Source organism: Alnus glutinosa, chromosome 9 (assembly GCF_958979055.1).
Source record: "Alnus glutinosa chromosome 9, dhAlnGlut1.1, whole genome shotgun sequence".
Classification (NCBI taxonomy): Eukaryota; Viridiplantae; Streptophyta; class Magnoliopsida; order Fagales; family Betulaceae; genus Alnus; species Alnus glutinosa.
Window position 1 is genome coordinate 22,778,201 of NC_084894.1, and position 13,348 is coordinate 22,791,548.

General features: G+C 39.5%; 2 protein-coding genes across 3 annotated transcripts; one reads left to right on the forward strand and one right to left on the reverse strand.

Moving 5' to 3' along the window:
• Nucleotides 1–473: 473 nt before the first annotated feature.
• On the forward strand, nt 474–2,128 carry LOC133877708 (dof zinc finger protein DOF3.6-like). Its single transcript, XM_062316089.1, has 2 exons — nt 474–662; nt 816–2,128. Exons 1-2 carry the CDS (start codon nt 612–614, stop codon nt 1,767–1,769), a joined length of 1,005 nt encoding a protein of 334 aa, XP_062172073.1. The 5' UTR covers nt 474–611; the 3' UTR covers nt 1,770–2,128.
• A 4,459-nt stretch (nt 2,129–6,587) lies between these two features.
• On the reverse strand, nt 6,588–13,126 carry LOC133877285 (U-box domain-containing protein 13-like). 2 transcript variants are annotated; one of them, XM_062315527.1, is made up of 4 exons: nt 12,617–13,126; nt 9,359–9,475; nt 8,564–9,019; nt 6,588–8,047 (listed from the first exon to the last, which is right to left on the reverse strand). In XM_062315527.1, exons 1-4 carry the CDS (start codon nt 12,884–12,886, stop codon nt 6,899–6,901), a joined length of 1,992 nt encoding a protein of 663 aa, XP_062171511.1. In that variant the 5' UTR covers nt 12,887–13,126; the 3' UTR covers nt 6,588–6,898. The 2 variants fall into 2 exon arrangements, with proteins under 2 accessions (XP_062171511.1, XP_062171512.1); XM_062315528.1 differs by having other exon boundaries at nt 12,598–12,727.
• Between the last annotated feature and the right edge of the window lie 222 nt (nt 13,127–13,348).

Sequence of the window (13,348 nt, forward strand, 5' to 3'; positions counted from 1 at the left end):
GTGATCCCACTATATCAGGGACAGAACTAGGGGGGCTGGCCCCCACAAGTCCCCACCGCTAAAACAAGTATTAAAAAATTATTTTAATCTTTAAATTTGTTAGAAAAAAATTATTTACTTTATACTTTTTCTTATTCTAGCCGTTTTTTTTATACAGGCCAACCCTTTAAAATTGAATTTTTAGTTCGATCCTTGCATATATATATATATATATATATATATATATATAGTGATAATTATATATTTGATCAATTAATTAATCAAATAGACAGTGATAAATTGCTTTCCAGTGTCATCATCTCTTTCTTACATGCATGGGGAGCCACTCTCTTTTTGTAGCACTAAACCACAGTCACAGCATCAAAAGAAGCTTATTGGCGAAGAAACTTCGTCCACTCAAACCCTAAAAATATAATAAAACAAAAAGAGATGAGAATGAGAGAATAAGAGCAAAGTAAACAAAAGCCTCTCTTAGCTTTCCTCCTCCCCTCCTCTTTAATCTCTTTTTGCTTTCTTTCTTGGCTCTGGTATTCCCTTGGTGCGATTCTCCACCATATTTCCAAAAGACCCATCAAACTTTATAAAAGAAAAAAAAAAATAGATCAAAAACCATGGTTTTCTCATCTGTTCCAGTCTTTTTAGATGCTCACAATTGGCAGCAGGTAAGGTTTTCTTCAAATTTCATCCACATCTTTTGAACCCGAGAAAAGCAAATTAAAAAGATAATTATTCCTATTCTCTACTGATCTCTTCTTGAATATACCAAATATTTGTTTCTTTATGGTTAACAATTACACGGGTTTATTATTTTGCAGCAACCAAATCATCAACAAGGAAGTGATGACAATCAAAACCCACTGCTCCCACCACCCCATCATGCTGGCGGTGGTGCCGGCTCAATCCGGCCTGGTTCAATGGCTGATCGAGCCAGGTTAGCCAAAATACCCCAGCCAGAGACAGCTCTGAAGTGTCCCCGGTGTGATTCCACCAATACAAAGTTTTGCTACTTCAATAATTACAACCTTGGTCAGCCCCGTCACTTCTGCAAGACATGTCGGCGTTACTGGACTAGAGGGGGTGCCCTTAGGAATGTTCCGGTGGGAGGCGGTTGCCGTAAAAACAAGAAGAGCAAAAGCAGCAGGAATAAATCTCCGGCTGCGTCAACTGAGAGACAAATGGGTCCCAACTCTAGCAGTGCAATTCCCTCTGCCTGTACCTCAGAGATAAATATTGGTCTTTTGCCTCAGCAACCTCCTCAATTACCCTTCATAGCCTCTTTACAGAATTTTAGCAGGTATGGTGTTGGAAATATTGGCTTAAACTTCAGTGACATTGATGCCAGAAACTTGCCTACATCCGATGTTAGAAACTCAAGGTATGACCTTTTTATGAAGACTGGTCTGGTTGAAAACCACCCTGCATCGGACATCCCGGCACAGACTGATCTGGCCGGGTATCAGATTGGAAGTGGTTCAGGTGGAGGAGTGGATCCGTGGCGTTTTCAGCAATTCCCTTTCATGGGTGGATTTGACTCATCCCCAGCTTTATACTCAATTCAAAGTGAAGGAGTCGAAGTACCATCTCCTTTAGTTGGAGATACTCATGAGCTTAGGACTATGACTTCAAATTCTAGGGTTTCTCAGCTGCCTCCAGGGATGAAAATGGAAGATCAAAGACCAGGGCAAAATTTGTCAGGTCTCAACTGGGGAGGACATGCATGGACAGATTTATCAGGTCTCCACTCTTCTTCATCCACCCATCTGTTGTAATTCTGATATTTCTTGCATCGTCAGCTCACCATTAGCTAAAGTTTTTAATCCGGGATTTATGATGAAGAGGGTTGGATGTGATAATGAATAACTTTGAATAGCAAGCTCCACTGAAACTGCGAAAGCTGAATTGAGGAAACTCTCATGGGGAAGAACCAAAAAAATGGTAGAATTCGTATCCATGTACTGTTGTTAATTATAGTTTTATGTATTTTTATTTTTATATTTTATGTTTTCTGTGCTGTATGGTCTTGTTTCTAGAAGTATTGTGTGTGTGTGAGGTGATGGAGTTTGTTATATGTAAGACATGAACCTTATTTATGTAGAAAAACTTCATGGCAACTTATTTTCCAACTCTAGCTAGCTGCTTCTTTACAGTTGCACCAATTTCATGTGTCAGATCAGTGAGACAAATGCATATGAAATGCTAACTGGGAAAATGTAGATATAGCCAGCATTTTTCGCAAGAAATAACTTGAACTATTTACGACAGTCGATTGATCCAACTACATGAAGCTTGCTTGCTTGCTTAATATTGCCTACGTATGTAGTACACGCTTGAATTAGTACTGCTGAAATTGGGCAATATTTATTGTGTTTAGATATACACTTCCATATGAAATGCTAACTGGGAAAAGTCCACGTAGTTTTATCTGCATTATGCTAGCTAGATAGATCGATGTGATCTTATTGCGTCATCTTCTTCACTAGAGGATGGCGTTGAAGTTGTAGTAGAGCTTCTTCAACCTGCAGGTCTCTCTCTCACTCTCTTTTCTCTTCACCTGGTCACAGTTAAAAACAATAAAAAATAAAAAATAAAAAACAAATAAGAGCAAAATGTAGACTTGATCCAGCTTTATCTCTCTCTGGTTTTGTCTGTGAACTTGATCCAGCTTCCGCCAAAAGGTGCACTCGATCCACCAAGTTCTTACCAGAAGTACGGGTGTCTCTCTAGGACTCTAGCGTATTTATGACTAAAAGGTGATGTTTCGGTTACGCTTCTGAAGGAGATTGTCATTTCCTCATCCCCTAGTTATGGAAAAATAATTTTTTTTTAAGAAATCTTCTTGTCTCAAGCTTTTACGAGGTTCATCTGAGAGGATGTTTCTTTCAGTTTTTGTGTTTTTTTTTTTTTTTTTTTTTTCTTAAATATGATTAGGTCGTACCCTTCTTCTCAGTTTTCATCTTTCCCAAGAAAACGGTTAATTTACTGAGACATTCAGGCACGTCCATGCCAGCAGAGAGAATAGAGAAGCACATCGATCGTCACACACACTACTATAACAGTCTTAATGATATTGTAATAATATCCGAACAAAAAAGAAGATTTTGCAATAATAAGATAAGAATCATAAGATGGGGACGTACTTATTTGTTGGGTGCGAAATGAATGATGATGAAGCGAAAGGCAACGGTCTTAAGAAAACGCCAAAAACGACCTCACTCAAAACCATGAACTTCCATTTTCAACTAAACCCGGCCAAGTGTTCTAGAATTTCTTTAGAAGACGAATAATGTTAGTTCGTAACTCCATGACAAAAGGCTTTGTGATAAGTAAAGTGTTCTTTTTTTAAAGTGTTGTTTAGTACTACATTAATTAGTTTAATTAGTTAGTTCATTCTTATTTGTTCGTTTAAACTATATTTTATTGCATGTAGATCATAAAATAGTTCCAAAGATATCTCATATCGCTGAATATTAGAGTTATTCAAAACTCTATTGTCAAAATAATTATGAGACGACGACTTTAGAAAGCTTCTTCCTTGTCTCCTTAATTACCTCCTATTCACTTCAAATTCGATGAAAAAATCAGAGCAATTTCTCCGCACTAATAATTGCAAGCATGAGTATTCAAATCCAACTGGGGTTGGGTACTTTTGCGCGTCTTATAAAAAGAAAAAGAATCAATGCATGGATTTGCTTTTGCAAGGACCAAAGCTGCCCGAGAAGAACGAATAAAGCAATCAAAACCACACAAGAAAAAGCACACGTACTCTCTCTCTCTCTCTCTCTCTCTCTTCATCATAGTCGTCGGTCATGGCTGTGAAAACAGTTGCTGCAGGTAATTCCGAAAAATGGAGATGTAAAGGGTAAACGGGTAAAGAAAAAGGAAAGGACAGAAATAAAGAGCAGTCGCTGCTGCTGTGGTACGAAGAAGAGCAATCAAAGGAGAGCTCGGAAATCCATGCTTCGAAGTTATATGTTCGGTGTCGACGACCACATGGATAGTCGCGAAATGTTCTCCATCTGTTGATGATCAGAAGTGGTTCTTTTTCCTATAATGAAACTGTTAAACGGTGCTTTTTAGGGTTGCTGTAATATTGGCCAAACCTGTGCCCTTGATTTCACGTAAAGAGGGCCCGAGTTTGTGTCTTTCTTTCTTTCTTCCAATCGTCATTGTCATCATCTTTTTCTCCTTTTTCTTCTTCATCTTCTTGCCCTTTCTTTCTATCACAATGCGGGGGACCTGATCTACAACGACTAATCAAATTAAAACAACAAACACCACATCATCTTGTTCACCCACAAGTGCACAACCTTCATAGGGGGCTGATCAGTGTTGACCAGTCAACATCAGCTTGATTAAGAAAAGAAAATAACATCAGCTTGACCAGTCAATTATTAAGTGTATTCTTATTGATGAAACTGAAAAAATATAACAATTGGTGTTCACCCACAAGTGCACAACCTTCATAGGGGGCTGATCAGTGTTGACCAGTTTAACATCAGCTCGATTAAGAAAAGAAAATAACATCAGCTTGACCAGTCAATTATTAAGTGTATTCTTATTGATGAAACTGAAAAAATATAACAATTGGTGGGATATATATATATAGAGAGAGACAATTGATTCTTTACTACCTAAATATACAACTTTTCATCACCTTGTCTATGTGGCAAGGTGGTCCCCCACTTTATTTTATTTTTTAAAAATAAAAAAACTCTAAAGTTAGTAGGGGACCACCTTGCCACATAGACAAGGTGGTGAAAAGTTGTATATTTAGGTGGTAGTGAATCATTACTCATATATATATTACAAGAAGTTTCAGTCTTTTGACTAATTGCAATTTTCGCTTAAGCGAATTCTCGGGTTTCTCACTCGTAGCATCTCGCTCAAGCGAAGAAGGTCGAGTGACATTTATTGAGCGAACTCTAGGGTAAAAATTTAGTGCATGTCCAAACTCAGCTCATTTAAAATTTTTACAAGCTTGTGACAAATACTAAAATTTGAGCTCGGCTCAACTTGCCAAGGAGAACTACTTGTGCAAGCTCGAGCTCAAGTTCGCCTGCTAGGCAAGCCAAATACCCGAAACTTGGTTCGCTCCACTCGGGTTGGCTAATGAAGAAAAATAGACGAATGTCTTAGATTTAAAGTATTCATATATAAACTCAGATTTTTAATTTACAAATTGAAAACATGAGGTCTTAATATCAAAATTACGCAAAGCACAAGTGGCCGGTTTTAGGTATACGAATTGCATTTATAAAATGAATAAGTAGTATAATTCCATCAATAAAATGAATAAAATTTAACTATAATTGTGAAATATCATATACAATTGCTTGTTAATATTTTCATTAACGGACTAAAGAAGCTGATTCACGAGCCCATAGAAATAAACTAATCAATATCCAAATTGCCAATTAAGGATAAGGATATAAGGTCCTTTTCATTCATATCTATTCCGCAATCCTTTGTTTGATGTAAAAAGCCCAGGATGAATTTTCTCTCCTCACATCACCCCTTCGCCATAGTTATAATTAAATCTTTGAAGAAGTTGTATGGACAATTACGTTAATTTTTAAGAAATTTGTCGTAAAAGTTATAATATTCCGAACAATGATTATAAATCTTTAAGAAGTCGTGCGGACTATTACGTCAATTTATAAGAAATTTGTCGTAAAAATTATACTATCCCATTATTCCCATATAATGATCAAGGCATATACCGACATGGTGTTAGCACGTCTAAGGATGCGTTTAGGATTATGATTTCGTAAACAAAAAGTATTGTTTTAAATCAAATTACAAAAAATAAATTATTTAGAGATTACGTTTTTAAAAATTACGATTTAAAAATACAGAAAACTACTTTTTTTAAATCGCAGGCAATGATATGATTTTTTAAAAACGCAGAATTTTAAAAAACAACCTGTAATTTTAAAGGTCAAACTGCGATTTTCCAAACGCTTAACAGCATTTTTAAAAATTATATTTTCAAATCGTACATTTTAAAATTGCAAATTCAAACAAACCCTAACGATCTAATCATTCGAAGTTAAAGCGTGGTGGCGTGGTCCAATGTACAGTATACTGAGAAATATAGCAGGTGACAAAAGGCCCACAAGATGGGGTCGTATGTGAGAAAGAAAGCCCTGGAAGCAGAAGTGGCAGAGACTGGCACAGGTCCCTTCCCTTTCTTCCAGAAAGCAAACCCCATGCATGTTTAGATCATGTGTGTGAGCTGGCAACAAACTTTCACAGGCGATGAATATTTCTAATTTTTGGATTGATGGGATTAAGAGGAGAAAGGAATCATCACAGTTGCCGTTGTAATTCAAACCCCACCTAGTAAATCATCTCTGTTTCCATAAATATTTACCCTTTTTTCCTAGCATAAAATAAAAAGCAATCTGCTCTTTCTCTTCTCTTTCTTTCTTTTTCTTTGTTTTTTTGAAAAAGTGGGCACTCAAAGGCTCACTCGGTTTCCTGGATTGCGACCAAGCATATTGTATTGCTACAAGCAGAACTCTCAATCAAATTTCAAAAGCCAATAAAGGTAGGGTTGTGAATTTGTATTACTTCTCTTGTTCTCCTTGTACGTATCCACCTGGTTTGAATACAGGAAACATCTCTTCATTAAAAACCGAGGATGATCACAGTTTTACGTGTTACAATGGTGTACATTTCCCATATATATATATATATATATCAGATACATCTCAGCCCATTTCATCTTCCTACCCTATTGAAGGCTCTTTGAATATTCTCTTCAAAATAAGGTCCTCATTCCACACAAACGAATAACTTACAGATAGGGTAGGTGATCTTCCACCTTTCCCTCCGCCTCTTTCAATACCTTAAAAGAACCAAAAGAAAAACAAGTCAACAAGCGAAAATGAAAACCTCAGCCATCATCGGCATTCGTCGTGGAGGGTGGCTGCGACTGCTCGGTCTGAGCTAGTGCCTCAGCTTGTGCCTGAGCCTGCTGCTTCTGTTGCTCAAGAAACCTATGCATACGCTCTAGCAACTGTACAGCCTTTCGCTTGCCCCTATCTGTGCCATTTTGTGCCAAATCCACCAACAGACCCATCACTCCAAGCTCGTTGGCCTCTGCAAGATGTTGCTGGTCTCCAGCACAAAGGTGTACCAAAACAGCAGCTGCATTCTCTCTATTCCTCGGGGATCCATTCCCAATAACCTCTACCAATACTGGCACTGCCTCTGCAGCTCCAATGGAAGCTTTACCTTCAGGATGGCTAGCCAGTATCGCTAAAATGGCAAGTGCCTCATCCACCATTCCACCTCCTGGTTCTGTTAGCAGCAGCATGAGTGTGGGAACAACACCAGCCCTTATAGCCTTTCCCTTGTTCCCTTGGTAAATGCACAAGTTGAACAGTGCTGTTGCAGCATCCTTCTTACCCCTTTGGGTTCCTTCACTCAGTAGTGTTACAAGGGGTGGGATGGCTCCAGAAGCACCAATTGTGATCTTATTTCCATCCACAACAGAAAGGCTGAAAAGGGTAGCTGCTGCATTTTCCCGAGCTTCCATGCTCCCCTTCTTGAGCACGTGAACTATAGCAGGAACTGCCCCATAGGATATGATGCTTTCTTTATTATCCTCACATATGGAGAGGTTAAGTAGCGCAGTCACAGCATGCTCTTGGGTACGGGAATCAGGCGTTGAAAGAAGGCTAACCAGGCGAGGGATTGCACCAGCTTCAGCAATGGCCACACGGTTATCTGCATTGCGCTTGGCAAGAAGTCGGATATTACCTGCAGCAGATCGCTGGTCTTCGGGGCTGTTGGATGCGAGCTTGCGTAGGAGAACTTCAATTATGGTACGTTCAGCAGGTGAACAGGCAGATGTTTTACTGGGTTTAGAACTACTGGGTCGTTTCGGTGGTTCAATGCCATTTGTCTCACACCACTGGGCTATGAGGCTACGTAAAACATAGTTCGGCGTCAGGGCAGTGCTAGAGAGGGTCTGTTGTGTCTTTGGACATGTTCCATGCCCTGCTTCCAGCCACTTCTCAATGCAGAGACGTTCATAGGTCTATAGCAGAGAAAGTAAGACCTGTTAGAAATTTGTGGTAGTACGATGCATATAAGCAAATCTCTAGTCTTCACTTTTATGGGGCATATGTTCAGGGGTATGAAGTAAAAAAGCACAAATAGTTTTTCTCTGACATCTTTCAGTCAAAAAGTCAAGTCAACCTCATTATTAAGATTATGAACATTTTATTTCTATCACAACTTAATTCCACACTCTTCCAAAACTAACGGTTGTTTTTGAGCAGCCAAGAGAAAGGAGTTATTCTATGCCGACTGGTCAATCTGCACAAAGAAATGATCATTACCAAAGTACAGGATTGGATGTAAGAAATCAATTTCATTATACTAACATCTCTGGCCAAAACACAGTGCATTCTACTAACATTTTCTAGTCATGCAAATAAGAAATGAGGGGAGGGAGTTTTATTATTATTATTTTTTTGGGGGGGTGGTGGGTGTGGGGGGGAGGGGAGATAGAGAGAGAGGGAGAGAACTCTATGGTGCAATTGAGTTTTACCTGCCCTGTTGAAACAATGACAGGATCCTTCATCAACTCCAGGGATATTGGACAGCGGAAATCATCGGGTATAACTGGGGCCTTATGATTTTTGTCAGTGGATGCCTGTCCACTGCAGCTTGGAGGAAGACTTTTTTCTCTTGCAGGAGCATCCATGTTAGGGTTTTCTGTTTGCACAAAATCCTTGATTTTCTTCAGTAGCATTGACATCTTCTCAATGCTCTCTCCAGGATCTCCTCCACTGGCAGTAACCATCTCATGCAAAGCTAGTGACTCTTGAGTAAGGTCAACTATTCCCATTAATTGTAACTTTTCAGCCAATCTCCTTAGGACAGCTGGATCTGTGGATGCATCATTCGTCTTGTTGTAAAGGGATAAAAGATCCTCAGACAGCTCAACATCGGGAGAATCAACCCTTCCCTTGGCTCTTCTGAACTGAGCAAGAACAAGCTCAACCTGTACACAGAAAGAGTTAAAACAGAACATATAAAAATATCAAAACATCATTAAACATATTGACTTGAGAAGCTCTCTTTTGACCCACTCAGATACTTTTTCAACAACATACCAACGGGGCTAAATAAAGTTTTGATGAAAACTCTTTTTATGTCATTGTGTGCGTTTGTCCATCATGTTATCTTTGAATCAGACTCTTAAGGTCAGTATTGGGCATCTAATCTCAAGGTAATACACCACAAACACAATAATATGAAATATTAAGAAAGAACTATTATTGTGGAGGTCCTCGGTAATTACATTCCAGGAAAACGAAACAAGAAATATATTTGTACCTACCTGTTCCTTAACTTCATCTGATATGTCAAGATTTTCATAGGAAATTCCGCTCAAAGCTTGTTCCAGTTGAGCTGTCACCTCATGAAATCTATTCATAATTTGCTCCCTCTCTAGGACCTGCACGCGGTGTGCTAGGGTTAATTCAAAGAGAAAATAGGAAAAGAAAATATGATAACCATGACAGAGATGTCATAGAAGCAACTACAAATCAAGGAATCATCTGATTATCACTTTGGAATTACTTCCATTGTTCTTCAAAGCAAACTTTTAATATTTTAGCTCAAAAAATGAACACAGGTGTGCTTGAATGTGCTCAAAATTTGAATAAAAAAATGAACATACAATAGAGCTTCTAAGTAACCAAGAGGCAAAGTAAGCATAAGGCAACAACAAAAAGTACCTTAAATCTGAACGCTTCCCGTATACGATCATAACTAAACCAAGGTACCTCTATTACACATGCATGTGTATAACCTAACTACAATTTTAAGTGACTGAATATTCCTTTGCTAAAAAAGTACAGAATAATAGTCCCCAAACTCTTCTCTCCTAGAATCATTGCTCAACAATTTTAGATCAAGAATATTGTCATTCTTGCTTCCCTTTATAGGAGTTAGCAGGGAAAAATGAGGGGGCAGGTGTGGAAAGATTTCAGTTTAGTCACAGTTAGAAACTAAGTCTACAACGGATCAATTTTTTTTTTTTTTGGGTACTGTACCATGTCCATAAAACCTAAAACAATGGACCAAAACTTCATTCTCAGAACTTGCTGAACGCTTGTTCATTTCATCCCTTATCTACTAAAAGTGGCTGGAATTATTCATTAGAGTTATAAGGGGAAAAAGCTGTCAACTTAAAGAACACAAAGAGAGAAACAATCCCCAGCCCCTCCCATTTTAGGGTAGTATACCTGTTATATTGATGAGTCCCCTAACCAGAAATAGGGCTCATACATGGCTCACGGCCAATGTATTTGGCACTCTTTACTGCCCAAATCGAAGTAGTATTTTGCAAAAAATAGTAGCAGAATCACTGTGTACGTGACCTTGACATCAAAACCCCCAAATCAATGGCCGTAACATACAAAACAAAACTGATTTTGTTGCACAAACGATTAGGGGTGGTCACCGGGATGGTTATAACCTCGGAACACCAAATTTGATGTCACTTATTCACCAACCAGGCAAAAGGCAACAACAAACAGGCCCTCATTTCCCACTAATCAAATAGGACAAAAATAATAATAACAATAATAATAATAATAATATATACTAATAATTAAAAAAATAAATAAATAAATAAAAACTTTCATTTTCCCACAGAGACGCAGATTGAGAGGGAGAAGAAGGCGGTGCTTCATCCGCAAGGTCAATGGTATCCTCACTGCCCAGCTCGTCCTCACCACCATCGCCTCCTTTGTCACTGTCCTTTACTCCCCTGTCAATGATCTCTTCATGAGCAATTTTGGGCTATTGCTCTTTCTCATGTTCTTCCCTTCATCTATACATAACCCCTTAAATTGTCTCTTAGGCTTCGCTTTTTCCTTATGTATATGTGTATCTGTATGTATGGTTTTGTGAGCTACAAATTTCATGAATTAACTTGTGGATACCTAATGATAGGTGGATGTAAAAACAAGAATTAATTTGTCTGTGTTTTATATTAGGCCCACAGGTTAAACAAACGGGATCTAAAAAAATACACATCCCCTGGAGGAGGATACAACCGGTTTTCACATCCCACGAACAGGCAGGCGGTTCCAGAAACTGCACCCCCCAAAACTGGGCCAGGGCCCTCCCCATACCCGGACCCTCCCTCCCTGATCCCATGGAGGAGGATACAGCCGGTTTCCGCACCCCGCGAACGGGCAAGCGTTCCAGAAACCGCAAGCCCCCAAAACTGGGCCAGGGTATCCTCCGGTTTCCGCACCCTGTGAACAGGCAGGCGGTTCCAGAAACCGCACCCCTCAAAACTAGGCCAGGGCCCTCCCCATACCCGGACCCTCCCTCCGGCCCCCCCCCCTCCCTACACCTCCTTTACTGAGTTAATGTACCAACACAATGTAACATCAGTAGTGTCTTCACAATCTCTTTTTTTTTCTTTTTCTTTTTTCGTAAGTAGTGCCTCCACAACCAGATGCAAGAGGAAACTTTAACATTTTATCTTTCCTTTAAGTTACAAGCTTCCTTCAATCATCTCCTCACTACTTCCAGACATAATTGGAAATTCAACTTAATGTGCAAGAGAGCATGACCAAAGGAACATAAATTCAGATACAAGAGAATAAAACACAAGAAGAGACAAGGTCATTCTCAGGTAATATGTCTTGGTACAATCAAGACATACAAAGCTAATGGAGACAAATAGCGTCAATAACACCCATTTAAGAATGTATAAAATTCCACAATCCATACATGAATGGGATACTCATATAAATCAATACCAATTATACTTCAGGCTTCCTGCTAATTCATATAGATGACTTTGACTGAAACCAAAACCTCAAGGATCTAAGCAATAACAATGTGGCTGAAAAAAAAATTGTCTGTAAAAAAATACAGGAAAAAAAAAATGATTGAAACGCAAAAAGAAAACTTTTTAGGACCTTTAAGCCGAATCTCAAAAAGAAAAATTCATATTTAGTCAGTTCCTTTCTCTACTTATATTCAATTTTACCCTAAGCATCCATACTATGACAACCATAATACACAAACCGCAATTTCTAATTTTAGTTTAGTGAGAAATTGTACCGGCACATACTGATAAACATATATTAGAAAATGCCGAGAGCCCACACAGAAAAAATAACCAAAGCAACTTCAATTTTCAAACCAATCACTCATCCACCATTGGGTAGCTGAGAAAATGTAGCAATTGAAAAGAACCCAGAGTTTGAAACCTCGATTTCGTTTGACCAACTGTCCTAAAGAATGCTCGGAAGAGAGAGAGAGAAGTCCTAAAGAACAAAAACTCGGAAACTCCCATTCAACTGATCCTAACACATACACTGAGTATCTATCATTTTCTTCCAAAATCGAAGGAAACTGAAAGCACAACATACAAAAAATTGATTTAGAAATGTTATGTAATTGCCAGAACTGGTTTGGCAGCTTTGGCTGCTTCCAAAGTGGCAGCTCCGGCAATCACAATCACAGTCTATTTTCCCTCACTTTCCTCAAAAAAAAAAATTCCCAGCAACCAAACAGAAACAAATCCAAATCAACGGACAAAAGACTCACTGAATGGACGTAAACGCACCAGGTAAATCTTGCTCCCGTCGCTTCCGAATCTGAGCAAGTCCTTAGCCGAATCCAGAGCCTCCTTCATCGAAACCAGCGCTCTCACGGTCTCTTCCGGGACCGCCTCTTTGCTGTCCCTGATCTCCTCGAACATTGGGGTCAACAACTTCAACCTCCTCGCCAAATTACAGTACTGCCTCTTGACCGTCCACCTGTAGTCCGAGATCGAAGCTATCTCATTCACTATGTCGATCAGGCTCTGCGCCAAAGCTCCTTTCTCTTCCTCCATAGCTCCAAACTCTCAAATCTCTCCCGCACGCCACTGTTTCGAACGTACGGTCACAGCCGTGGATTTTTCTTCTGTTAAGTTTAGCCGTTGATATGATCAGTAAGCGTTCGTCGAATACTTGGTCATAGACTCAAAGTCGTCTCCAACTCTCCATGGGAGCGAGCAAGAGAGAGAGAGAGAGAGAGAGAGGGAGAGAAAGCCGGGTGGAAGGGAAGGGGGGTGTAGGGCACGCGCAGAGACTTTGTGGCGTGGCTGAGGTGAGAGCTAAACCATGGTTGGGTTGGGATTTAACTCGTGGTTGGTGAATTCTCAGCTCTGCGGTGGGGGAGAGCCGAGAGAGCTAAACCAGGGGCTCAGCTCGGCTCGGCTAGTTTTTGGTTGAGTTAGTTGGTTCAGTTAAACGACCACCGGTGAATTGCTCTTACTCTGATTTCAGTGCACAGTTTTAGGATCAGGTGACAG

Coding starts and splice junctions, on each gene's coding strand:
- LOC133877708 (XM_062316089.1), top strand. CDS start 612: ATGGTTTTCTCATCTGTTCCAGTCTTTTTAGATGCTCACAATTGGCAG. Junction 663..815: donor ATGCTCACAATTGGCAGCAG/GTAAGGTTTTCT, acceptor ATTATTTTGCAG/CAACCAAATCATCAACAAGG.
- LOC133877285 (XM_062315527.1), bottom strand. CDS start 12,886: ATGGAGGAAGAGAAAGGAGCTTTGGCGCAGAGCCTGATCGACATAGTG. Junction 9,476..12,616: donor ACGGGAGCAAGATTTACCTG/GTGCGTTTACGT, acceptor CACCGCGTGCAG/GTCCTAGAGAGGGAGCAAAT. Junction 8,048..8,563: donor TCATTGTTTCAACAGGGCAG/GTAAAACTCAAT, acceptor TCTCTGCTATAG/ACCTATGAACGTCTCTGCAT.